At 42.2% G+C, this 27661-nt stretch overlaps 1 protein-coding gene across 1 annotated transcript in view; it reads left to right on the plus strand.

Annotated features, from left to right (window-relative positions):
- Positions 1-27661, plus strand: part of LOC308122171 (connector enhancer of kinase suppressor of ras 2-like) — a gene marked incomplete at its 5' end in the record, with an annotated part of 35081 nt that overhangs the window by 1548 nt on the left and 5872 nt on the right. Inside the window, 18 exons of the mRNA XM_080483848.1 lie at positions 3362-3525; positions 5615-5817; positions 8683-8788; positions 10712-10753; positions 10849-10968; positions 13889-13948; positions 14056-14124; positions 17371-17517; positions 19004-19137; positions 20880-21103; positions 21269-21358; positions 22249-22439; positions 22515-22563; positions 22687-22865; positions 22964-23037; positions 24732-24803; positions 25068-25135; positions 26746-26846. Coding sequence (XP_080339974.1) covers positions 3362-3525; positions 5615-5817; positions 8683-8788; positions 10712-10753; positions 10849-10968; positions 13889-13948; positions 14056-14124; positions 17371-17517; positions 19004-19137; positions 20880-21103; positions 21269-21358; positions 22249-22439; positions 22515-22563; positions 22687-22865; positions 22964-23037; positions 24732-24803; positions 25068-25135; positions 26746-26846 — 2093 coding nt within the window. The remainder of the gene's footprint in view (positions 1-3361; positions 3526-5614; positions 5818-8682; positions 8789-10711; positions 10754-10848; positions 10969-13888; positions 13949-14055; positions 14125-17370; positions 17518-19003; positions 19138-20879; positions 21104-21268; positions 21359-22248; positions 22440-22514; positions 22564-22686; positions 22866-22963; positions 23038-24731; positions 24804-25067; positions 25136-26745; positions 26847-27661) is intronic.

Consider the following 27661-nt stretch of genomic DNA (forward strand, 5'->3'; position numbering starts at 1 on the left):
GATGAAACATCACCACATCCATACATCTTTACCGCCTCAGCACACGCACACGCACACGCACACGCACACGCACACGCACACACGATAATTCTCAGCCTGTAGGTCTTTTTCTGCTGGCTCAGATATATTGTGATCTGGAGGATGAAACCTCCGGTCATGTCTGCTGTGTCACAAATCTTTCTGATCAGATCTCATCTGATGCTGCTTTTGCTTCAAACGGGGGGGTTTCGGTGAGTGTGCAGCCTCAGTTTATAAGCGAAAAATAGCTTTGTTGGGGGATTTCAAGGGACAAATATGACACAAGGGTGATGCGATGTTGAGACAGGCTGAGGCAGAATGACCACAGCAGTTTGACTAACACCTCGGGCGATCTGTAAATAAGCTGGTAGCACAAGTACAAAATGTGGAGCAGGAGAAGTCGAGGCTGGATATGAGAGAGGACTCCTCAGTGTCCCACATCTGACAAGTGGGGCAGGGATGGTTCTTGTGCCCAGAGCCCAGTAATGGTTATTTAAAGTGAGGGACAGAGTGGTACTGAGACACACTGAGGCAGAGGAGACGGTTGAGCAGCAGGAGGAGGAGGAGGAGGAGGAGGAGGAGGAGGAGGAGGAGGAGGAGGAGGAGGGGGGGGTGGTCTCATTCTTGTCTCCCATCCATTCTCAGGGCCCGAGCACTGGCAGCGTTTTGTCGTTAGTATTCACAGGTTCCATTATTAGCATACTGCTCGGTGGTGTCACTGGAGGCCAAATAGGGGCACCCCGTGACCTTCCCACAGTCCCACAGTCCCACTCTCCACCCCCCCCTTCAGTGAGCTGTGTGAGCTGGAGGCTCCATTCCCAGCTGTGACAAAGCTGCTTCCAAGAAGAGGTCCTCATCCACAAAAGAGAAGAGATTTCGAGCTTTCACTGAAGATTTCGTTACTGACGTAACAAGTGAATGCCGTCCCTGCAAACACACAACACACGTGCGTCTCGCTGCTGTATTGTTTTTGTGATTTTCCCGCGCCTACAGAGCCTCGGACCTAATGTAGGCTTAGTGTAATCTCTCCTCTCCTCCTGACAAAATGCATTAGCATAATTCATGTTTTGTGAGGTATATCAGTTTTGATCTTTGTGCTCTTTCGATGCACTCAGTCCCCCTCCTCTTGTCTGGCACACAGTAACTGTGATCAATGACAAGTTAGATTAACACTATCCCTTGTAACAGTGCTAACGGCCTTAAAAAGCTCCCCTCACCGACATCACCAGATTATCTAGAGTAGAAATCAGTGTGTGTCAGTGCTATGCTTTTCGTTTCTCCTATGGGCATGATAATCTGGTCTGAACATGAGATAGACAGGGAAATTGATGTAGCGGAGATTACTCAGCGCAATCAGTGAATTATACTCCATGCAGAAATAGATTTCTATTACACCCAGCTCCTTCTGGATAGAGACGAAGAACAAAACTTTGTGTGAAGGACTAAGGCATTTCAGCTCATTTGTCTTGTTTTTGTGACACAAACTTTCATTTAAACCAATAAACTTGGAAGAAAAGCGTACGACTCCTTATGTCAACTTAAAATGTTAATTCTCATGGGATCGTTATGATCCTTCCCGATGAAGTCAGCGGATTGCCACATGAGAGAGAGGAGGAGCATCACAGCCTCCCTTCACTCATTTCTTTACTTTATCCTTCGGTCAAGGAGAAATCCCTGCCAAAAACCTGCTTTGTGGTTTCTATGGCAACACGGGGGAATACTTCATTGACATAATGAGTCTCAATTAACTTGGTAAAGAGGCTGATTAGTTAAGCTCCTAAATGTTATGCAAAACCCTGAAGCTCCCTATGTTTCTTCTCCGGCATGGAGCTGCCAGCTGAACCCGATGTGAATGCCTGATCAGGTTTAGGTTCAGCTCTGAGTCACATGTATATGATTGGCCCGCAGCAATGAAAAGACAAGACGAGGAAAGGGCTGTCGGTGTGCGCGTGAGAGAGAAAAATAAGGACAGAGAGAACGGAAACGGGCTGCGGGTATAAAAAGACGCCACACAAAAGCCGCCGTCCCCGTCTAAGCCGCTAAAAGGATAGCCTGTTAGCATGCCGAGCACTTTGTGTTGATATTGGGCTGGGATGTACGGATATAAACAGTTATTAGGTTTTCTGTTAGTTAAAGACTTTGCTTGGTGTGAAAGTGAATTAAACTGAAGGTAATAAGACTGTTTAATCGAAAGAGGCTGATGCAGAAACACCCATTAACTCATTTCTTTGTTTACTGAGCAAACTTTCTGCCTCGATCGTTCAGATCATCTGATCTACAGCAAAATTCATATCACAAAGGACGAGCTCAGCATTCAAACCGGCACTCCAGTAAAGAAATGAAATTTTGAGTTAAAACATTTCATTTTATGTGTCAAAAACTGTTTTCATTCATGTCTAAATGGTCTCATATTGCATATTTATCATTGCTGTTTTCAGATTGAATTTCTTGATTTCATGTACGTCAACATAACATTATGACCACGTGCCTAATTTAATTTAATGCCAAACAAGCCCGTACAAGTTGAAGCATGGACTCAACAAGACTCATTTAAGTGCTGTAAGTTACAAGGTGGTGCCTCCACGGAGCCACATGCATCAAAAAGCCACGGCCATCCTTGACCCTGTCGCTGGTTCACTTCTTTTTCCTTCCTTGGACCACTGAAATGAATAACACTTATTATCTTTTTATCATGACAGCTGTTAGTGGGTGGGATATATTAGACAGCGAGTGAACACTGTGTCCTCGGTTGATTTATTAAAATCAGAAAAAGCTGAGATGGAGCAATTGTGATGACTAAACGACTGGATGAGAGTATCTTCATAACCGGAGCTTTCCTATCAGAAACGTCTTGATGGGCATTAAATTTTGATACAGACAGGAAGTGCAGAATCAGTCGGTTTGTTTCAGTCTGCTGCTCCTCATTAGCGGCTTCTCCTGAAGACTTCACACCTGCGACAGCGGTGAATTATCTAAAACAAGCGGAGCAGCTGAGCTACGTTGCCTTTTTACTTTAGCCGAAGGCTTTTTTTCTTTTCCTCCTTTGAAGCTGAAAATGCTCCTCTGCTCTGTTGATGAGGGGGGATGTGTCACATTTTTTTGGTCTGACAGGCTGTTTCACACCTAAACACAGCAACATGCAACCTGTGCTCACACTTTAGAGCTTTACAAGCACATATTCTGGCAAGAAAAAATATCAAGTTCTTTATGCAAATACAATCTTTGCAAGCAAATGGGAAAAAAGAGAAGAAAAAAAAAAAATCCAACGCTGCCTCCAAAATGAATTCTTAACGCGTCAAGCTGTACTGAAAGTTTATCTCGTTGTTGTGTTTGGTTTCCTCAGGCCTGGACGACTGCCTGCAGCAGTACATCAAGACCTTTGAGAAGGAGAAAGTGGGAGGCGACCAGCTTCTGCGCATCACCCACCAGGAGCTGGAGGACTTGGGAGTGTCCAGAATTGGCCACCAGGAGCTGATCCTGGAGGCTGTGGATTTACTCTGCGCTCTGGTGAGTCCACGCTTCCCACGTCGTCTTCCCAACGCGCTGCAGCACCTCAGAGAGTCGAATGAAACTTCTACGCTTCGTCAAACCTTTGCACACACTGAATTTAATAAAAGATAACAGGACAGCATTTCTGTGGGTCTCAACTTTAAGACAAGGGAGTGAATCTTGCAGAGTTACTAATCTGGCCAAACTGTCCCCCCACAGTCAAATCCCACCACCATAATTAGAACTGTCATGGATTACAGCCTCATTCTGTTCTCAGCCGCGGAGATACACGTTCTGCCCGTGTCAGCGTGGTTGACTGCTGTTCTGCTGATGTGGGAGATATATTTATTCAGTTCACAACACTTATTTGCTCAAGTCACTGACCTGCGTTACCTGGATATTTACAACGTGTCAGTGCAAGAATTGATGTCAGCCGGTGCTCGGGAGCCTCTGCACTCAGTAGCTCTTCATGCAGGCAGAGCAAACTGTGGAGCAATGTTACATGTTGGTTTCTTAAGGAGTTTGAAAATGTTTGAACTGGATTCAGAAATGAATACAAGATTTTTGTTTAAAAACAAAAAACAAACATCTTTTGTTCCCAGAAGAGAGAGTTGTTCCAGGTACCGCTCTTGTCTTTGAATTTATTGTTCTTTACTAATTTACATTGTGCTGCTGCATCTAAAAATTTAATTGAAAACAATCAACATTTCCCCAGTTTTTTATGTATTTATAATTTTAGGTTTTAGGTCATAGAAATCCATAACACAGTCTCTAAAAATATGAGAATGTTTAATGAAATTAAATATTTCCCTTTTTTAAGAGGCCATAGATATCAAAAGGAATTTTTAAAAAAATGCTTAAATTGCTTTACTTCATATGTTATGTGCAGGAAATACCTGTCAAAACAATGAACTTTACAATCTTTTTTTTTTCTTCAGCTTTCAGTGTTTACCACTTTGAATGTGCATCGATAAGAATAAGATAGAACTTGAAATATGAGTTTTTCTAGTGAATCTTCACTGTTTTGATTGTATTGCTTGGCAGGATTGTTCTGCTATGCGGGCTCTCTGTCAGCCCATTCAAAGATTGTTTTACTCAATAAAGTTCAGAATTCATGTAATTCAATCTGAAACAACAATTGACTACATTTACTTTATATTTTAATCTTTAGATTGCTTTGTGTGACAATTTACATAGTTAATTTGGTTTTTAGACTTTAAAAATGCTAATTGAAGAAGACCTGTTACACCCATTTTAAGGCAATATTTCCTATTACACATTTAATATTTTCTCTGTAACTGAATTGGCTATGCTGTCAATTGGATATCGCACAAGTCATAAATTCCTTTACGGGTTAAGAAGAAACGACTTTCTCTGTATTTTGTAGTTTGTGTGCCATCCACCTGTAGCACACAGTTCAATCTTTCTTGTTTTTATAGATTTTAACTATCTAATGACACCTAGTTTTGAAAACCAATTTGCTCCTCTTGAACCAAAATCAGTTAAACTGAAACGGTATTGAAGGGGAAAATATATTAAAATATGAGGTGGAAATTAATGAGGAACAGTGTGGACGAGAGCTGAGAATGAGTGTGTTCGCCCCGGAGTGCTATGGAGAAACTAGATGGAGATTTAGTCCACTGAGGTCACAGATGCAATCTGAATCTAAAGTCCTCTCATCGTGCGTTGCTGCACAGGGGGGCTTGCTCCAGCCCCAAAGCTTCTTACGTAACTGGGATTTAGTTTTAAGTCTTTCAGGCACTGCTGTATTAAATATGATTAGTGGCCCTCCTGCTGTGATCTCCCCTCCCAAGATATTCTGATGTGAGAAACGCCCACAGGCCAGCACGTGCAGTTCAGTGTACGGGCCGCGGATCAGCCTTCTGCCGTCCCCACACATGCAAAGTGACAGCTGGTTTCTCACATGTTCGTCATATGCGCAGCATGTCTGTTGTGCAGCGCGGTGCTCTGGCCCCGCCGGCTCTCTGCTGTCGAAAACGACAATGGCTCCAGAAATGCTGCACAAATTCTTGGAGAGCGTCACAATCAGAGCAAACACTGACAAACTGGTCAAACATGGTGAATTTGCTTTCCTCTCTCCTCCTAGAATTATGGGCTGGAGACCGAGAATCTGAAGACACTTTCTCATAAGCTCAACGCGTCTGCCAAGAACCTGCAGAACTTCATCACAGGGCGGCGGCGCAGCGGCCATTATGACGGGCGAGCCACACGCAAGCTCCCCAACGACTTTCTTACTTCAGTGGTGGACCTCATCGCTGCAGCCAAAAGCCTGCTGGCATGGCTTGACAGGTGAGAGTTGCAAAGAGGTGCACCTGTAATTAGTTTAACCAATGAAACAGTAGAACACAACTGTTAAACAACTATTAAAGTGCATTTAGATATTGTTACGCAGTTTTTCCTGTTTTTTTTTAGGAACAAACTATTCCTCAGCTAAGCATTAGAGACACATCTATGGTGGTGTAAATGCAACTGTAGGTCAAAGCATTACATTTTCTATTATAGAAATAGATATTTCTAATCTTGCATTTGTTAAAAAATAACTAGCAATTGAACAAATGCATAAAAAAGGTGTTAGTCTTGTTAATCTGGCATCATGCATTGGTTCATGTATTGTGTTTCAAGGCTTCTAGTATATCTTTTAGCCAGAAACCGACCAGATTTGTTGTTTGGTATAGAATCCATGACCAATCGGCTGACAAGAAAAGATGAGTAAAGGCCTTATATAAGTCGATTTTGACAGGGTGGCCAAAAAGACACTGCAAGTCTATTTATATGGCGCTTTATCCCTTGCTTCTCTGAAGGATCGTGCTTGTGTGTGTATGTGTGTGTGTGCGTGCGTGCGTGCGTGCGTGCGTGCGTGCGTGCGTCCGTGCGTGCGTGCGTGCGTGCGTGCGTGCGCTCCCACGTCTGGATATGTTTGATGAATCTGGAAGTTCAAAGCAGACAACATTCAACAGAAATAAGAAAGTGATCATCTTTTTCTGCTTCCCTTGTGACTCACCTTATTTACAGCTTCTATTCTAATTCAGATTTAGTCATTTGTTTGGTTTCTTTCATTTGTTTTTAAAATGCGTTGTTGTTGATTCAATAAGACAAAATATGTGAACGTGATTGACAATTAGAAAAAAAACAAAAACACAGGGATCGAATGTCATTATGACAGCATGTCCACAAAATAGGAATGGAGATGTTTTCATGGTTATGTGTTGATGTTTTAGGATTATTTCTGCCGGAAGATTTACTATAGAGTCTTAGAAAGTGAAATTTCAGATAAATCTGCATCAAATATGGAAATAAGTAAATAAATCTTGTTGTTTTTGGAGATGTAAAAAAAAAATACTGGAAATTTGTATTTAAATACAACTGTTGTTACATTTGAACAAAAACTTTAATTAGAAAGAGCAGATATTTGAATCACTTTTCTCAGGGATATAGAATGTATTTATAGAGTGTAAATAATCTAAATACTTTAATTGGTTTTGAGAACAAATGTATGTATGAAGCACATATGTCGTCAGGTGGTAGAACACATTTTTGGTGGCAACAAAAATGCGGATTAAAAGGTGGACAAGATACCGTGGTGTAAATTCCATCCATCCATCCATCCATTTTCTTCCGCTTATCCGGGGCCGGGTCGCGGGGGCAGCAGTCTAAGCAAGGAAGCCCAGACTTCCCTCGCCCCAGACACGTCCTCCAGCTCTTCCGGTGGGACCCCGAGGCGTTCCCAGGCCAGCCGAAAGACATAGTCTCTCCAGCGTGTCCTAGGTCTGCCCCGAGGCCTCCTACCGGAGGGACATGCCCGGAACACCTCCCGAGGGAGGCGTCCATGGGGCATCCGAAACAGATGCCCGAGCCACCTCAGCTGGCTCCTCTCGATGCGGAGGAGCAGCGGCTCTACTCCGAGCTCCTCCCTGGTGACTGAGCTCCTCACCCTATTTCTAAGGGTGCGCCCAGCCACCCTACGGAGGAAACTCATTTCAGCCGCTTGTATCCGGGATCTCGTTCTTTCGGTCATGACCCAAAGCTCATGACCATAGGTGAGGGTAGGAACGAAGATCGACTGGTAAATCGAGAGCCTCGCCTTTTGGCTTAGCTCCTTCTTCACCACGACGGACCGATACAGCGACCGCATAACTGCAGACGCTGCACCGATCCGCCTGTCGATCTCACGCTCCATCTTCCCCCCACTCGTGAACAAGACCCCGAGATACTTGAACTCCTCCACTTGGGACAAGGGCTCTCCACCGACCTGAAGGGGGCAAGCCACCTTTTTCCGGTCGAGAACCATGGCCTCGGATTTAGAGGTGCTGATCCTCATCCCAGTTGCGTCACACTCGGCTGCGAACCGCGCCAGTGCACGCTGAAGGTCCAGGTTTGATGAAGCCACCAGGACCACATCGTCTGCAAAAAGCAGAGACGAGATCCTGTGGTCCCCAAACCAGACCCCCTCCGGTCCCTGGCTGTGCCTAGAAATTCTGTCCATAAAAGTTATGAACAGAACCGGTGACAAAGGACAGCCCTGCCGGAGGCCAACGTGCACTGGGAACAGGTCCGACTTACTGCCGGCAATGCGAACCAAACTCCTGCTCCGGGCGTACAGGGACCGGACAGCCCTTAGCAAAGGGTCCCGGACTCCATACTCCCGGAGCACCCCCCACAGGACGTCCCGAGGGACACAGTCGAACGCCTTCTCCAGGTCCACAAAACACATGTGGACTGATTGGGCGAACTCCCATGAACCCTCGAGTAGCCGGTGGAGGGTATAGAGCTGGTCCAGTGTTCCACGACCTGGACGAAAACCGCATTGTTCCTCTTGGATCCGAGGTTCGAGGTGGTGTAAATTGTACTTGCCAATATCTTTACGTACTTGAAAAAGTTTTCCTAAAAGTACAAGTAATGCTACTCGCTATGAAAATATTACTTAATTACAGTAAAATGTGTATTTGTATTTTGTTATTTTGTGTGTATGCGTGTGTGTATGCGTGTGTGTGTGTGTGTGTGTGTGTGTGTGTGTGTGTGTGTGTGTGTGTGTGTGTGTGTGTGTGCGTGCGTGCGCGCACGCTGCACAACATGACTGTGTGAGATTGGAAATTATGCCACAAATTGACCAGTGATTCAGTCTCAAATGAAGAATGATCTAATGGTTCATTCCAGGTGCTCCTTTTTTTTCAGGTCGCCTTTCGCTGCGGTGGCAGATTACTCCGTGACACGAAACAATGTGATCCAGCTGTGTCTTGAGCTCACTACAATTGTACAACAGGTAAATACACTGTATGATATTGCAAGTGTGCAACTAGAGTCCAAGGGAATTTAAAGCCGTCCTTAAAACACGAGAGGGCTGACATTGGAGGGCAGTGCAAAATACAAAGCAATGGGAAATTCATATTAGGTGCAAACATGAAAAGCATATTGTTAATATACTGCGTCTCATACAGAACAAAATAGCTCAGCAGAGGATACAAGTATTGCAGTACAAGCACATTTCAAATGTAGATTAGAGCACCAGAGACAGCTGAACAATTACAGCACAACTGTGAAGTGAAAGTATTCAAACTATTATCCAAACATGTAAGATGCATCTGATGTGAAACAACTGCAACGTGCAATAACATAAACATATATGTCCTAAAATTCATTGAAACCACTTCACCACAAATATAAAGTCAAACTATTGTAAAAACACATGGTTTTGTTTAAAAGAGAGGTTTTGTTATCATCGTGTATGTAGTGATCACAGTAAAGAACTTGATGTGCTTTTCAAGTTAAATGTAAAATGTAATCTGGGTTCTCGTCATGCAGGAGAAAAAAAAAATGCTTTTGTTGTATACACAAGTAGTTTACCATCTTCCAAATCCTAAAATCTCGATATGTCAATACACATAATATCTTTACAGTAAATGATAACATTATTTATTTATTTATTTATTTATCCGTCTGCCCATTGGTTTGTCTATTTACATGATAGACACTGTGTCAGGCTTACAGTCATACCTTGAAAGTAAGGAAATAGAAACTTATTGAATCCCATCACTTCTCCATTAATGATGGCAAAATCTGCTTCGCTTTCATATCATACAAAAATAAGAAAGAATCTTAAAATATATATTTCTTTAAATATACAACTATATAGGCTCTGAATGGGCAACATTTCGAATTACTGTTCAGTAAAAATAGTGCATAAGATACTCAATGAATAATGAATCAGTGCAACGCCACAACATCATGCCTGCACTGTTTTATTGTGAAGCAATTTGAATCCTGTAACTCGAACAGAGTCATATGTTCATAGATGTTTCAAAATTGTTTCAGGCTGCTTTAATTCCTTCAGGTACAAAAATATTTCACTGTGACGGGAACCTGGTTCTTTAAATTTATTCTAAAATTAGTATTTCCCTTCAGATTATAACCCCGTCTCTATCAAAGAAAAAGCTTTATCATTAATTGTGTATTTAGCAGTTTTCAACTTTAAACGATATTTGTGCTGCAATCCAACCGCTCCATCGATATCACTGATTTTGTCTTGAATAGCAGCTGTGGTATAACAGTTGATTTTATTCAAAACATAAAGCAAAGTAAAGAGATGTAGTATTTAATGTGGGCTGAAGACCTAACGATATACCTTTGCAATAATTATTCATTGTAAAGATAAAACTGTATGTAATCATACTTTAAATGCTTATGAAGATACCTGGAAAGCTGAGGATGCGTTACGTTGAATGAAATGCTAATGGCTTGTCACATATCTGTTCTTGTACGCGGGCTTGGTAATGGCGACAGTCCATTCAGTGTGACTCTGAAAGATCACTAAATAATGAGAGAAGTGATACTTAATAGCTTTTAGTCTCTGTGGACGATCATGTTTATATGGAGGTGAGAGAAAATTTAAAGTGGGAAAAAAAAAAAAAAAGAGAGAGGTGGGAGTGAAACAGGGTGAAAGGCAAAGAGTTGAAGGCTGAGAGAGAGGAAGACTGGCAGCACTAAAGAGAGAGAGAGAGACATGCCTCCGCAGTGGTGATTCATTTGTTTTGTGTTTGTGCATGCCTGTGTGGGAGTGTTGGGGGTTATAGGTGCCAAGCTGCTCGGATTTTTTTTGCTTATATCCACCTACAGCAGAAACGCCAATAATAACTCCATTTTGACAAATTCTCCTGAGGTAACAGTGCTCTCTCTGAATGTTTCCCAGGACTGCTCTGTGTACGAAACAGAAAACAAGATACTGCATGTGGTGAGTTGCTGACTTGATTCCCTGAAAGTGAAAACAGCATCGAGCTTCGTGCGCACAGTCACAGCCTGTTTTCATCCCTAATGTGCCCTCTATAGTGTAAAACCCTGTCTGGAGTGTGCGACCACATTATCAATCTCTCTTCGGATCCCATGGTGTCCCAGTCCGCACATTTGGAGGTCGTGCAGCTCGCCAACATTAAATCCACTGAAGGCTTGGTAAGACAATCCCGCATAGCCATCTTACAAAGGCGTGCTACCATGCGCTTCACTCTTTGTACATATGAACGTCATAAACACTTGAAGTGGTAATTAGCATCATGTGGCAGAAAATAAATGACTCAAAATCAACTGCAAAACGTTGGAGGGTCATAGCTTTGAGGAGCCGGTGCTTTTTCAGATTGTCAGGATGGCAGGAATGGAAGGGTCAGGGTACGAGCAGAGCACCCAAACAGATGAGTCAGGAGAGGTTGAAGCAGTTTATCGGGGTGAGGCAGTAAGAGTTTGGTACACAGCAGATCGAGGCAGCCAACATGTGGGTAATCCAGACTGACAGAAACATGAACAGGCCAAGCTCAAAACCACAAAAACACATGTTAGTAGGTGGCCCACATGAGACAGCCGGTGAACTGAATGCAGGAACAGAAACTTCAAGCACATAAGGATTTAAACAATTCTGCTATTGTCAAACACCTGTGGGGGTGTTTCAGTGGTCACTCTCTATCAAAAGCAGTCCAAGGAAAGAGAAGTAGTGACCTGATAACAGCAACATGGAGCACCAAGGCCGGTTGATGTACAAGTACGAGGTCATTGGGAAGCCCCACGTCGCAAATTACAGGAATTAATTTATCTGCTGCAAACATCTCAGTGGCAGATTCCACAGCACACCTTCAGAGGCCGAGGGGAGTTAGGCCTCGACAGGTCCGGGGGGGGGGGGGGGGGGGGGTTAGATTAAAAGATGGGTGTACACTATATTAGGGCAGTGGTCATAATGTTATGACTGAGCGATGTATGTAGTATTTGTTTAAAAAAATAAATATTAAAAATAGATATGGTAAAATCCATTTTAGAACCCAGTGTGTGTATAATGTTCAACCCCAGTGTTCTAATAATTTATCATTTTGGTAGCTCCTTTTTTTCTGAACTTATGAGATAAATTAATAATCCAATAATGTAAGTATCAGTGCCTATTCTCATCTTACATGCGCCGAACTCCAAACCACACCAACAACCTGTACATTTGAAACTTGAAAATGCCTTCATCCACTTAAAATATCAGGATGTTAAACTGTTTTCCAGGTTTGATGAAATGAACACAGGATAACGCCACCCCCCACCCCACAAAGTAAAGTACAATTTCTAATACCGCTCAGTGATGGCAAAAACTACTAATTACCAAATTATAACAACAACAGTCATGACACCATATGTTCTGTGGCTCCGATCGGCATGTGTGACTTTATACTGCAGCATGTCTCACCGCTCGATATCGTTTCTTGAGTTTTTTTTTTCATTCAATTCACACTGGACTAACGTCGCCTGATCTGCTTTTTCCAGTGGTGCCGAAAGCTTTTAGGAAAAATACTTTTCTTAATGAAACACCCCATTCCTTCATGTGTTTTTAAACTCAGGCTATTCCCTTAAAGTGTTGAATTGAAATACTACAAAAATAAATGTTTGCTCCTTCAGCTTGGATTATAATTGTGGTTTTATTGCAGACGCCTGACATTTCAGCCTTAACCCCTCAGCATGGAGTAGATAAATTGAGTTTCTTTCAAGGAGCTCCAGGCTGTAGAGCATCTCAGTGTAGCTCAACTGAAGCATCACTCTACAGCAGCCATGTTTCTTGGGGTCAATTTATTCATCGTCCAGAGAATCAAGTATATTGTATAATAAAAATTTTTTTTAAAAAAGGCACTTTAAACATCAGTTGTGGTGTGAGTTCACATTTTCGAGCAAAAAGCATCTTTCAGTAGATCATAAAGCTTCTAACTGAACTCAGTGTCGCTTTCGCAAAACTGGGTTTTGCTGAGCTCGTGGGCATGTGAGTCAGCTGATGAGATGCAACATGAAAACTGAATATTTGCCTTGTTGGATCGGATGAAATAGAAACAATAGAAATGTGCAAAATGCAAAACAAGAGCTGAGAAATGTACATGTGGGTTTATTTGGAGGACAAGTGTAGATGATGGTGGAGTGGCACAAAATAATTTAATGCTTCCACTGAGCACCCATTAGGACTTTTCTGGACTCCATCTTTGCATTGACCTACTCTCAAGCACAAGCTCCCTGCTAGGGGCCACAATAAGAGCCCCACCCCCCACGCAAATGCAAGCAATGGGCAATGGAGGTTCTCTCATCCGTTCAGTAAAACCTGAACACAACAGTGGGCCAAGTGGCCTAAAAATAAACCTCTTCCTCTCATCTTGAAGACTGGCATGCTGCTTCTGTGTGTGGGTGTGTGTGTGTGTGTGTGTGTGTGTGTGTGTGTGTGTGTGTGTGTGTGTGTGTGTGTGTGTGTGTGCGTGCGTGCGTGCGTGCGTGCGTGCGTGCGTGCGTGTACGCGAGTGCGTGTGTGTCTGCGTGCACACGAGTGTTAGAGAGACACGGTATTGTGAGAGTACTCATGCATATCTGTTTGTGTCAGTTTATACTGCATTTACTTTTGAGATGGAGCATTATATATATATTTTTTATTTTTTTTTGCAACAAAACAACCTGTATTTTGAGTTAAATAATCCTCCATGTTTGATTCCCTCTGCTCGGAGGGAGACTTGTGTGGGACTCATTTCGTAAGATGATTTCAGACTGTCTCACCACACTCATGTGATAATTTATGACTCCCCTCTGCTCTATTAAAATTTGTCCTTGACAAAACTGAGCATAATTGAGATAAATCCAGATTTCCCGTCAGTTAGCACTGCAAAGCAGATTAAATCTAGCAATTTATTTATTTATTTTCGTATTTGCTATCGATTGGCAAATAAATGTTGATTTGTTACTGTAATATGAAATGACTTCGATCAGTCCTGCGGGAGGACTATGTGACTGAGCTGAGATGCTGTGAGATTGTGCTGTGTGGCTAATCTGAAAAGGTTCTTTAATTGTAATAACTGATTTTGCCGTTGCTCTCCTACAGGGCATGTATATCAAATCAACATATGACGGTTTGCACGTAATCACTGGAACCACCGAAGGAGTAAGTACGAGCCTCCTTGTGTTCACCCTTCATTCCCTTGCAGTGTCATTTGTCAGCTGCGGTGTGCCACTGACAGATATATCACAGTAATCTCCATCTCTCTTCAGTCTCTTGCTGACCGTTGTAAGAAGATCCATGCCGGAGATGAAGTCATTCAGGTTAATCATCAGACGGTGGTAAGACCATGTTTTTCCCCCCTCTTTCCTTTATTTTGTGTGTTTTCCTTGTTCACCGTCTCAATTTGCATATTTATGATTTCTATGTGCATTTTCATTTGCATTTTCAGATTGTTTATGCAAATGTCTGTTTAAATCCCTCATACTTGTTTTGTACACAAAGAGACCCCTGCCACAGAATGTGTGTATTGTGTGAATGTATATGCATTTGTGTATATGCACATCTGTAGCTCAGCACATCCACAGCTTGTCTAAATAGCTGGCTGTACTTGTCTCGTGTAGGCAGTATTTGAGGACTTGGAAATGTTACTAGGGATGGATTTGTTGCTTAGCCTATTAGTTGAATGGCCCGTTGAAAGCAGATCGAGTTGTGGCTTCTAGAGTCAGCTGGATTTCTGTCTTTGTTTCGACATTATTTGCAGATCGGATTGTATTTATTCTAGCTGACAGCGAACAGCCTTATAGATGACAAGTCATTAAGTTCTTTATCCGGGCTCCTGGGAGCGCTGCGATTCATTATTCTCATATTAATATAGGTGTCTGATGACCTCTCATCATTATCAACTGTGTTCGCCTTCAGCCTGGACACTAATCAGCCAAAATAATTGTTCTTTTGCTGTTTTTCCTCAGTCAGACATAACTACTCAAAAGGCCTGTTGCAGAAGTGTACATAGCATAGAATAAATTCAGCAGAAATGAAAGGAAAAATCTTCCGGTGGTGCAGCATTTAAATATAGCTCCCATTGTTTAAAATAATTGCCACTTGTGTGTGCAACAGCAAGACATATGATAATTACACGGTTCCAGTCAGGTTCATTTCAGTCAGTCAACTCACCCACTGAATGCAGCCATTTTTATGGAGAAAGAGTTGAAGTGCACAGTTGATTTGGGTGTCAAGGCTCTTTCATTTCACCGAGGCGTACTTAGTTTAAAGGCTGCCAAAGTGAGAGCACGGAGGTGTCAGTGCAGACTGCTCATGGGGAACCAAGAGAAACACACTGGATCCAAACAGACCTGCTCAGGGCAGATATTTTAGCCTGTCACGGTGGGCTAATTAATGATCTTCAGTGGGCTTCGCTTACGCAACGCGCAAAAGTTTGAATGGACCAGAGCTGTAATTTATGTTCCAAGTTTTACTGGTGGCTTTACAGTTTGATTTGCTTCATCTTCTCAAAGTATGTGGTTAGTGAAAAAGAAAAAAAGAAAAGAAAACATTTTAATCTGTTTGCATTTAGCTCAATGTAATGTAACGCAAATGTTTTGTAAGTTTTATTTATCCATCTTTGAGGCTCACGTTGGCCGTCACAGGCAACTCACATGGACTGGAGAGGCCAATGAGTGATTCAGAAACACCAGTTAACCTGACATTCATGTCTTAGGATGTTGTAGCACCAAGGGAAAACCGCTGCATGAACAGGGAAACATGCAAACTCCACAAAGAAAGGCCCCGAGCCTGCAGTCACCGTAGGATCTTTTCGATTCGAAGCATTCGTGCTTCACCATCGTTTGGCAAATTTAATTTGGACGAACATGGAAGGGAATTAGTTAAAGTGTTTCAAGCACAGGGTGTTGCTGGATGTTGCTTCTTTGATGCATAACGTTCATGTGTGGTGGAGAAGTGGGACACAGGTGTTCTCAGATGGATGCAGAGGATGTAGCTGTGAAAGAGAGACGTCCTGCTGTGGCTCTCGCTGAGTGAGCAGCAGCTGAGTGAGTTTGACAGCTTAAGTAGGCGATGGCAATATGTAAACACAGTTGACGTGTCTGTTGATCCAAAACTGCACTGTCACTCACAAAGAGTGGCATGACAAGCTTGAGCGCTGGTGTTAATAAATTTAATTTACTGTGGCTTTCAGTCTCCTGCGAAGCAGTGATGGTCAGTTGTTTATGAGCGTCCCCTCAGGGGATCAGAGGGAACCTTTGGAGAAGCTGCGTAGAACTGGATGTGTCTGTCGTGGCCCAGATTAGCAGCGGCATCTCCTCTCATGATGACACGAGACAACCGAACACAAAGAGAAGCTCTGAAGGGTCGAGGAAGGAAAAATGAATTTAGTCGAACCTCAAGGTTTGAAGAACACAACCAGGGAAAAAAAATACATGCTTGAAACGGTTGAGGGATTTATAATTGAGGCAGCTGGGAGTCCTCCGCCACTGAGACACAGAACAAAGTTCGGTGGCGAAGAGCATCTTTTGCCTTGTGAGAGAGACAGGGGCGACTAAAGGGGCAAACGAGTTAAGCAAAATCCGGGACCGGAGAGCGCTACGTCGAGATAGACTTTGAAAACATACATAAATACCATGGCAATGAGCAGATTCAGAGATTATTTTTGTGGTTTTGAATACTGGGGTTTGACAATGTCAGAAATACTCATGAGTAATGGCGGGGTAAATGTGTCGTGCAGGAATGAGCTGTAATTGGGGGAAGATTTCAAATTCATAAGAAATACTAGATTCCTCGAAGGAAGATGAAACATAAAGGAGGAACCATTGAACTGATGCTTTCTAGGAAACACTTATATGCTGAAATTTAGGGATCTACTCTTAAATACACACATTTCTAGATCATAGAATGAAGCAGGCTTGGAATGGAAAATGTTTCAGTCTGTCTCTTTAATGGGTTTTCTCTTTGAGAAAGATTTCTGCGTTGTGGCTGTCAAGGTGAAAAATTGCTTCGGAAGGAACAAAGTGATTGCCAGGTCAGAGCCTGAGAAATGCCCCCGTTCTCAGATTGCCTGGCATACTCTGGACGCACTGTATGTAGTGAAATCCAGTGCAATCAGCCAGGCTCGAATGGAGCTTTCGCCCACAAACTGGACCTGGCATATCTGGTGCAGCAGCAGACAGTGTTTCTCTGGGCGGGATATTTAGTTATTTATTTTTTGCCAAATGTCATTAAAACTGGGTTAAAGAGTATTTACAAGGCATGCAGCTGTTCACAACATACATCATCAGGCCTCGCCACCACACGACAGGAGGTGCAGGAGATACCCTGGGGCATCCAACTTTGCATTTAACATTCCCATCAGCATAAATCGCAAAGACGGCAGGCTGTGCTGCGGTTGTCAAACACAAGAATCCCCAGCGTTATTAAAATAACGTTTACAACACCCGAATTTTGTTTGAAATCCGTACATATTTGAATCAAGCAAAGATGACTTAGCCACGGCCTCTTAATGCATTTTTGGTCTGAAATTGCAGCCTGTTGTTTGTGCAGGAAACCCTTATCGTGCTATTCTCGTTTGCAAGGTGGGCTGGCAGCTGAAGAACCTGGTGAATTTGTTGCGTGGGGACCCTGCTGGTGTCACCCTGACACTTAAGAAACGCCCACAGAGCACGCTCACGTCAACCCCTGCTCTGCTCAAAAACATGAGATGGAAACCATTAGCTCTGCAAGTATGATGACTGCTTTCATGCTCCATAGACATGTTGATTCATCCCTGTTTCTGTGTAAATATATGTGTTATTTGTATGTGCCTATCTCTGTACCCTTGCCATGAATTGTGTGGTAAATAAGCCTACACAGGTTGAGGACGCTTTACACCAAAATCTTCAATAGGCTTCAAATAGCGAAAACTGACATAAGCAAGAAAGGAAACTGACATTTGTAGACCTTATTTGAGATTGCGACGTTGTTAGGATGTGTACTGATTGTGATTTTACTGTTATCACTTATTTTTTTTGCTTACAACATTACCTCTGCACTTATACAAATGATTCCAAAAGTTTACAATACAGCTTTTAAATGCTAAATGCGTCAGAGTTAACCTTGTACCCAATTGCCTGAAGGTTCCAGCATCATTCATTCAAAAGCTAACATTTTAGCCCTAAGTGGCATCTGTTGTCCTACTTCAGCCGAACCTATTACATTATTAGGATCGTCTGCATGAGCCAGCATGGGTGGAAATGAGAGGGACGTGTAATAAAGTAGTCCAGCCTTTCTTTTGAGTCCCATTCCAGAGAAAATGTTTTGTCCCCCTGAGGCCCAGAAGCGCAGTCCCGCTCAGCCTCCTCTCCCTTCTTGTCCTCTCATTCTTCTTTTTCACCTAAATCGAATCTGCTCTCCTGCTGGCACTTTTAGAAATAGATGAGAGCGAGCGGGGAGAGTGTAGAAAGTGTAATGTTTTCTCTTCTAATATATGACAAAAATTTAGAGTGTCTCGACAGGCTCTTAAGTAACTGTAAGGGACATTGTGCGATTGAAGTGGAGCAGAAACTCTGCCCGTCATCTCAGTGTTATGATGCAGCACACAGAGCACTCACCAATATATCTGTGACGCTGGTCTGCTGTGAGTTATGCATCATATTAGCATACTTTATCACTAATTAGTATTCTGCTGTTGAAAAAAGCTGCTTTGGAAGTTCATGTTTTATCACTGCAAAACATGGATCTTGTGATTGGATGACATCAATCTGACCATTCAATTGAGTTAATGACCTTGTTCCTTCTTTAAACACAGTGAGTGTAAGTAAATGATTGGATTGTTAGCAAAACTATATTAGGTACGTGCTTATTGTTCAAACCGTCATCACCAAATCAGGCAGCAGTGTTAAATAGACAATATTAGCTGTGAGAAGATTTCCTTGACCTCAGTGCGAGGGATGACGAGTCCCGTACTCCAACCTTTTCCTCCTCTTTGCGCCAGTTAGAACTGGAGCGTCAGAAGCGTACAGTACACTGCTCATTTCACGGTTGAGATGCCCGGCGCCGCGGTTTGGATGGAACGGGCGGCCCCTGACTGACTAAACTGCTGTGAACTCCCAATTTTCATTGTGTCAAACCCTGTAACTGTTTCTCTCTCTCCCTCTCTTCCTCTCTGTCTGCCTGTCTCTCTGTCTTTCACACATGCTCACACATCCACATACACCCACTTACACACAGCCAATCTTCCCTCAGAGCCCCAGCAGCAGCGTCGCTACGCCCACCAGCACTTTAAGCACTCCATCCAGGCGGAGTAGCTGCGCCCTCCAGGACCTCTTCATCCCCCCTCCTCCAGCGGAGCCCTACACCCCCAGGTGAAAGCACATACACATGAAACTCACAAAGGTCACACGTGCTTCATTTACCAAATACAAAAGGTATCCTGTGGAGTTTTTGACCTCTGGTGGCACTATAGAGCAAGCTTTATATGTGTGGTTTACCACTTTTTTCTGTCGTGCACCCTTGATACATGGGGAATCCTTACAGTGGTTAACTGTCAGGAGAATTTCCTAGTAAAAAAAAACCCTCAGGGAGACAGAATACACAGGGATCAGACTGAGAGCCATTTGAAAAGTTGAAGACAATTTTATTACGTTATTCTTCTAAGAAAAGACGATGTCACAGTCCAACCTTTGCACGATTGTCCAGGAGTTTGTCTGTATATGAAGTCAGAGAGCGCCTTCTTAAAGGCTGAATTGTTTTGAGACTGCATTGAAGGTCACCAAAAGCAGCGCAGAGGTTCCAAAAGTGCCGACAAACGTCATCCTTAAAACTCATACTGCAAATTACACATCATTCTTTATGAGACAAAACAAGATTTCCTTAGCTTTAACATTTGTACACATTTAATAAATGTATGAATAAGCTAATTGAGTAATTTTCTACTTACGAATTTTTAAAAATATAGACATACATTATGCAGAAAACTTATTTTTAGTATTTCCCATGCAAAATTTGATCAATCTTCTCTGCAAACAGAAATAATCTGTCAAACACAAATTTTAGACTGACCTTGTTTGTCATACCTTTGAAATCCCACAATACACTTATATAAGAAATGCCGACTTGATGACAATATAGGAAGATTTAAGAGGACATGGAGGTCCTCGGACCCCGAGGACAGACGTCTACAACCTTTATGAAAAGGTTATCAAAAGCACTTTTCATACCCACTTGTATAACTTACAATGTGTAACTTATATAACTTTCAAAATAAAAATAACACAGCCTATTATTTGTGTAGAGTTTTGCTGTATTTACCAGAGCTGTGGTTTATGTTGCATTTATGAACTTTAAAAGCCGCCAGTGTTTTATTTGCATTTTTAGCTGTTTTACTCAATTAGCTCTTTCCACATTACTCTTGTTGTTTATTGATTTCTCTTCACATATCAAACAGTCAGGTAAAACAGCAACTTTGGTAGGTAAAGTAAATGAATCAGTCCACGTTGAAATAAACTAAATTGTTTCTGTTAATTTTATTCTTATTTTTTTATTTCACTTGGGAAATTGAGTTACTATCGTTTTAAAACCGATTACGTTGGTTAGTAAGATTGGCCGAGATACACACAAAGACAGTTTCCCACTGTGTTTGGCAAGTTGGCCCGTGTTAATGTTGAGCCCTGGACTTATTCGTGGGTAACTTACCGAGCAGGGGTTTTGGAAACTCAACATTCAATTGACAAACTATTTAAACTATCTGTGTCCTCAAATTGAAAAATACGAGTCTTAAGATTGTGTAATGTGCCACAAAAATAAAGATATGATAAACGAATTTACCAAAATAGTACTGTGCAAGACCTTTGTACAAATATATGTTAAAAGTGAACATCCATGTATAATTGTGTGAGTGATAGTAATGTAGCCAATAGAAAATATTAATGTAAATTTGATAAAGCACATTTTATAGCTGCTGTTCATACAGTATATCTCAGATTCAGTTATAATCAATCTTAAATGTGAAATTTGGTCAAATCTATTACAAAGTGACAAAAGCTGCTTGCTGTGTTTTCATTGCTTTGTCATTTCCATCCAAAGTCCAAACTTTCACTGACATTAGACTCGTTTTCTGTTACCAAAGAGATGACAAGGGGGATCTGCCAGAGGACGATCCTCAGTCGGAGGTGCACGTCGCTGAGGGATCTGAGTCTCCAAACTCGTACCTCGACCAGGAGTGTCGGAGGCGATTTCCTCTGGTGGAGGAGGATGCTATACTGTACTGTTACGAGTACGACCAGAACCAAGAGGTGTCATCGGTCCGCCGGGGGAGCACTCCCACCTATGGTAAGGTCTGAAGATTTTCTGCTGTAATCGTGAGAGCTAAGAATTCAGAGTCAACGTGGCGTCTATACGTTTCAAGGTGTTTATAAGATATCTGCAGCTGTTTGATGTGAGTGTGTGTGTGGGCAGCTGTGTAATACTGACGATCCGCGTGCCTCCTTCCTCCAGGCAGGCTCAGGCCCATCTCCATGCCAGTGGAATACAACTGGGTGGGAGACAACGAAGACCTGGCCAAGCTGAAGAGAGAGAGCAGGAGAGGTAAGTGGGAAGCGGTGGGATAGAGAGAAAAAGAAAGGGAGGAAGAAAGGGACAGAGGCAGCCCTGGTGAGTGGGTGGATATCTTATAATATCCTCACCGCCTCAGATCTTAGAGCCATGAAGTACAAGGATGAGCTGCCCTGTCAAACCTGATAACATGCTCGATATCAGCCCCTGCTTCTATCTCCTCCATATGTTCATAATCTACCAACTGCCCCCCCCCCCCCCCATCTTCATCCCTGTTTCCACATTTCTCTCTCCCTCGCTCTCGGCTCCGCCGCTTCTCCGTGTTTGGTTATAAAAAGTACACCGTTGCCGTAGCAACGGTTTACTTTTGACAATACTAGCAACACTGTGCAACGGTGACCTGAGATTCTCACATTTTGTTGGTGGCTGTTGAGCTAGGTGGTAAAAGGAGTGGGAGGAGACTGAAATCTCTGTATTTCAGTCTCAAAGAAAGACTTGTGAGTGATGTGTTTGTTTCCTCTGGGGATGTTAGTGATGTGCTGCTCCTTTGGGCTTTTCAGAAAAAGTGATGGTGCTATATTTATCTACGAGAGACAGTATTTGGAAGTTTTGAGGGCTTCCTGCCTGACGACTTCTTCTGTAGACGTTATAATGCCTTTTGCAGTACGAGTCTTTTGAAATGTCATCTTCCACTGATCACAGACGGATGGATGCTCCATAGATAACACCGATAGTCGATTCATGTTTGCAAAAGATAATGAGATTAAAGATGGTAAAAGCAGATTTAGGTTGCCAACAGGGTGTCAACCGCACTGCATGAAGCACGGACAACACAATTTCAGTTTTTTGAATACACATTTTTCATACGTGTTATACAAATAATTCTACATTTCGCGTTCATTGCCGCTGCTGTGTCCGTGCAGAGAATTCACTGCTGCGGTTTGCAAGTGAAGACAAGCCCCCCGGGGAAGACTTCCTGCTGGGCCGCAGCCTGAGTCAGAACAGGAGGAAGGCTGACCGGGGAGGCAGCCCCACCCACTACACACTGGTCCCTGCCCTCCAGATGGAAGTGTCCCTGTCCACGTCCAGCTCTGACTCTGCATCTCTCTATCACGTCAGTCTCCTCAGCAACATTTTTGTCAGCCTTTAAAGTCGTCCATGTCCCTATTAATACATTTTTTACTTGCAGGTTTTTGAGCGATCTTCACTACTGTCGAGGTCAAAAAAGAAGAGCAAAGGTAGGATCATTTATTTTGGGGAATTCCACTCAAAGTGCTCACATATACTCGAATACCAGCTGGTGTTTCAAGACGTTTTTTGACCTCGCCTCCAATGATCCGCTCCCCTGCTGGTGTCTGCAGGTGGAAGTCCTCTGTCTTCAATCAGCAAGCGGCGGATTTCCTGCCGGGACCTGGGTCAGGGGGACTGTCAGGGCTGGCTGTGGAAGAAGAAGGATGCGAAAACCTATTTTTCACAGAAGTGGAAGAAGTATTGGTTCATCCTGAAAGACACGTGCCTGTACTGGTACATGAATGAAGAGGTGAGCACAGTGATTTCCGTGAGAAGAGAAAAAGGCACCAGAAAGGGTTTTATCTATGAACTGGAGTTTTGATTTATGTCTGATTGTGCTCACCTCAGGATGAAAAGGCAGAGGGTTTTGTCAGCCTCCCAGAGTTCAAGATTGATCGTGCCACTGAGTGCAGAAGGAAGTTGTAAGTTGTAATATTGTAATTTGAATAGCTATCTCTCCATCCATTCATCATCTATAACCAACCTAATCCCAGCAGACTGTGGGTGAAGGGAGGGTAAACTCTGGACCAGTCCATCACAGGACAATCACCTCACACGCTCACATTTGTTCCAACAAGCTATTAAGTCACCGAAGACACGCGTTTTTGCAATGTGGGACAAAACTGGAGGGGTTATACTCATAGAGCTTACAAACCAGTCATAGCCTCCTGCCGACAATCAGTGGTCCCACTGGGGATTGAACCCAGGACCTTCTGCGTGTAAAGCAGACGAGATAACCACTACACTATGGGACCATACAGGCCTGGGTTTTGTGGACATGTTGAATATTTTTTCCTGTTAAAATCAACACAATTTGCACAAATGTTTGAAGAATAATAAGAGCCTGTTACTAACGTTCAAATGATTCGCGCTTATGAACCATGGGGATTTTACCATTCTGACAGTGGAACAAACAATATGATTTTCTCAAAAATAACACTTGAAACCTGAAATTGTCATAAAAAAGCCTGAGCCGCTAAAGCAGCAGGTGTGCAAATAAATGAATACTGAATAACTGATGTGTCACCAAGTGCAATATTGTCAGGAAAAAAAATCTCTTAAACCTCGGTAAACCAATATTATAACAAAAGGGAGTGTTTACATAATATTTCATCTGCAATATAATAATTAATTCTCAGACCACTGTGTTGCTGTTTGTTTTTATCCCTGGGGTGATTTCTGGAGAGAGGGATGTAACTCTCCTGTGATAAGCCAGGAGGGTTTAACACAGATGATAAGTGGGACGATGAGCACAGGCACCATTTAAGGGAAGGTTTAAAGATAAGGAGTGCAGGAAAACATGACACATGAGGATGTTTGTGGAAAACTAGACAATTAGAAGATTCATGTTTTCCAGCGTAATCACTGAACAGCAGCTTAACTCTAATTATTAGAAGATGCAGTGAAGGAATGGTGTGACAACGGGATAATTACCTTCTGTTGCTATATCACGGTGGATTGAAAGCCAAAGGATGTTTTTTTTTCTTAATGGAATTAAGTATTTAGGGATTATTTTTGTTTGTTTTTTTATTAACTTAATCTAGTTGAAGATCTGTATGCATTTAGTTTTAAATTGATATCGGAATGTATTAGCAAACTGTCGAGGTTGTACGCTGCCTTTTGCCTATTGTTCCACAATCCCAAACTGGATAAAGGTGTACAGAGGATGGATTGATGGATGCTTTAATTTTGGAAAACAAACTTATCCTAACAGTCTCGGTAGTTTAAAATGGTTATAACATAAAGATCCTGGGCTATTGTGAACTCAGAGAGCAAAACTGAATTCTACATTCAATGCATTGACATCTTGTTGAGTTCACTGTGTTTTAAAAATGTAAAGTTCTTGAGGTATTGTGCTTTATAATTGTGGTCATTATGGGTTTTTCTTTTATGTTGAGGACTTTGATTACAGACTGATGGGCTCAGGTTTGACAAAAACATATAATTTGCAGAAGAGGAGCAATGCATCTCGCAATGCAAACAGTTTTTGTGTCAGAGTTGCTGCATTTACAACCACTTGTCAGTTTATCTTGACAGTCTCCTGTATTCATATGTTAATCTACGCTATATGTCCCCGTTCTCACACTCGCATATGGTTAAATTGCTTTCTTTTCAGTGCTTTCAAGGCTTGCCATCCCAAGATAAAGACCTTCTACTTTGCTGCAGAAAATGTAGACGACATGTCCCGGTGAGTTAATGCGGCTTTGATAGCCACGCTGCAAACTCCCCCAGTCCTACATTTAAACCCCCCCACTGTCCGGAGATTGAATCCCCCCCCCCATGCTGGATTGCTGGACTGCCCACTCACTCACTCACACACACACACACACACACACACACACACACACACACACACACACACACACACACACACACACACACACACAGTTGCACACAGCGTTTCATTGGATGTGGAACTGCTGTGCGTCATGACTGTTATTCTCCCCCGCAGGTGGCTGAGTCGTCTTAGTATGGCAGTGGCAGGCTACTCAGAGCAGGAGAAAATGCGCCAGGACCAAGGTGAGATTAGTCACAATCTGTTCATGGTGGTGCAAAAAATAAAAAAAAACTGAAAAAAAATCTGCATCTGTTACTGGTCAATAGTTATATGCGAAACTTATGTAAGAGGCACGTCATGCTTTTACTTTCAAACTGAAGAAACATTTTGCTGCAGATATTTGGACGTTGAAACAAAAGTGGGTAATTGTTTTGCCCAGTCTTCACTTGGCAATGTTTTATTTTGCCATCACAGGTTCACAGCAGTAATTTTCCAGCACAGTGTCTCTGAATCTTCAGCTTCCTTATATACGTACATGGCGGGCGCAGGCAGCTCGATGCTGCACGTCAGTTAATTGAAACCCAAAAACCTTCAGATGAGATCTACCTATTAGCATGATGGATTCTCTAATATGACAAGTGAATTAGCAATCTGTCTCTTAGATTAACTCTTCAAGACCTGGAGAAATCTCTTTGCTTCTGTCCCTCCCAAGAGATCTGTGATTTGAAGGCAGAATAGGATTGCTGCGGAGGGTGCAGCTAAATCAGAATTTGTGTATCATAAAATATAAATGTCATACATGTTTGCTGGTGTTTTGTGAATGGCAAAAACTGAGTACTTTAGTACAACATCAAAACGTGCAAAAATCTCTAATAAGAACCAGAAAAGTATTGTCAGAGACATGTTAGTTATAAAAGTGGAATTTCTGTTGGTCAGTTACATTTAGCGTTCTGGATTCTTAACCTTCAGATAACACCACGAGTACATCCTGGAGAAATCATGCCACATTCTAGTTTAAAAGGAGAAGCACACAAATGTTACGTATATATAATTGAGGTATGGATGGAAACATTGCCCCAGGTGTTATCGAGTTAACATCATTTCAGGTGTGTACTGGTAAATATTTCATGTGTTTCAGCTTGGAAACATGGTCGTGTCTACGTGCTGTAGAAATGAATCTGCTTTAACTCGAGCTGCAGACATTTCACCTCCAGATCTGCAGAGTCAAAGAAGGGATTGATCAGCTTGAACATTCTTATATTGGATGGCATTGTGTGGGGTGACGTAGTAAGTGATGTGCAGACTTCAGTGAAAAGGCCTTATTTCTAGATCAGAGGCAGAGGCGTCACTTCCATCTCACATCACATTCAATTATCTCTGCGAAACGCTAATTTTAGGGTTGTAATTGTGTGCTTGTTATTTTCATCTTTTTCTGGGTTGTTTCTTCAGCTCCTTACGAACAGGAAATGATGCAACTGTGCCTTTTCGCTTTAGAGCAGCCTCCGTATGAAGCTGGCCAAGGTGGGTGGGTGAGAAAAGGTTTGTCAGTGTTTAACAAGAGAGAGGGGTTTCTTCTTTTAGAGATGCATTTCACTATTAGATCTGTAACACCTTCAATGAGCTTAACAGGAAGTTCCTCTCAATGTTCCGGCGTCGTCACACTCAGTCTTAGCATTAAAGCCGGTCCTTTTACGTCACACCTCCACCTCATCTGTGCTGTGATTCCTCCTCCAGACTTTGCTCTTTCTCAGACGATGCTGCAGTTCGTTTGCAAAATTGGACATGTTTATGGTTTGTGCCAGCTTGAAACACGTAACTGACCCCGATATATAAATGTCCTTTCTCGTTACAGATTACTGGAGTGAGAGTGATCACGAGGACATGGAGATGGCCTCCATGCCGAAGCAGGACAGTCCACCACCACCTTACGACACCTACCCCAGAGCAGCCTCAGTGAGTCTGTCAACACTCCCGTCATGATGCAGGAAAACATTTTTATAAACTCATGGAGCATGAAATCTTTCCCACTGGACTTAATTAGAGTCAGTAACATGTATATTTTAATAAAGGGAAAATTTCCTGTGTTAGAAGTCTCACCTGTTCGTATCACACATACAGATGCATGTTACATGATTACAATACTTTGTGAATGTTCCTTCTTCACACAGTTTCTTCAAACTATTTTTAGCTCATGATAAAAGATTAATTTCCTATATTTCTAACCAGAAGGCACAGTTATTACAGTTATAATTTAAAAAAAAGGAATGTATAAAAAAGCTTCTAGTTTTCATGTTATGCTTTTCAGTTTGATTAATGGACCCGTACTGTTTGGGCCATGTGACCCAGCAGTAAAAATGAATCCTACAAAAAAATCTAAATATTGGCGAAAGATGATCAAATTTACACACATTAGTGCAAAACTGAAGTGAAATTAATAATAGTTAATAAGTATAAAAACATGACATGTCTTTAGGAGAGTTTTTGAAGTTATGAGCACCTTATTCATTTTCTTTTGTGTTGTATTTCAAAATTTGAATAAAACAATTACATATATTTTCCCCCTGAGTTTCTTAAAGTATTCTCATTATGATGATATTCTGATATTGAAAATAAGTAGAAACTAAATAAGAAAAATATGGTTGTACTTCTTATTAAGCGCAGTGGTCTGATGCATATGTAAGGTGTCAAAAACTTCATTAAAATGAAGGTTATTCTTACTTTAAAGTCATTATTCATGTGTTCCATCATTGTTATTACTTGCTTTTAAC

The sequence above is a fragment of the Lipophrys pholis genome (genome assembly GCF_963383615.2).
Source record: "Lipophrys pholis genome assembly, chromosome: 16".
NCBI lineage: Eukaryota > Metazoa > Chordata > Actinopteri > Blenniiformes > Blenniidae > Lipophrys > Lipophrys pholis.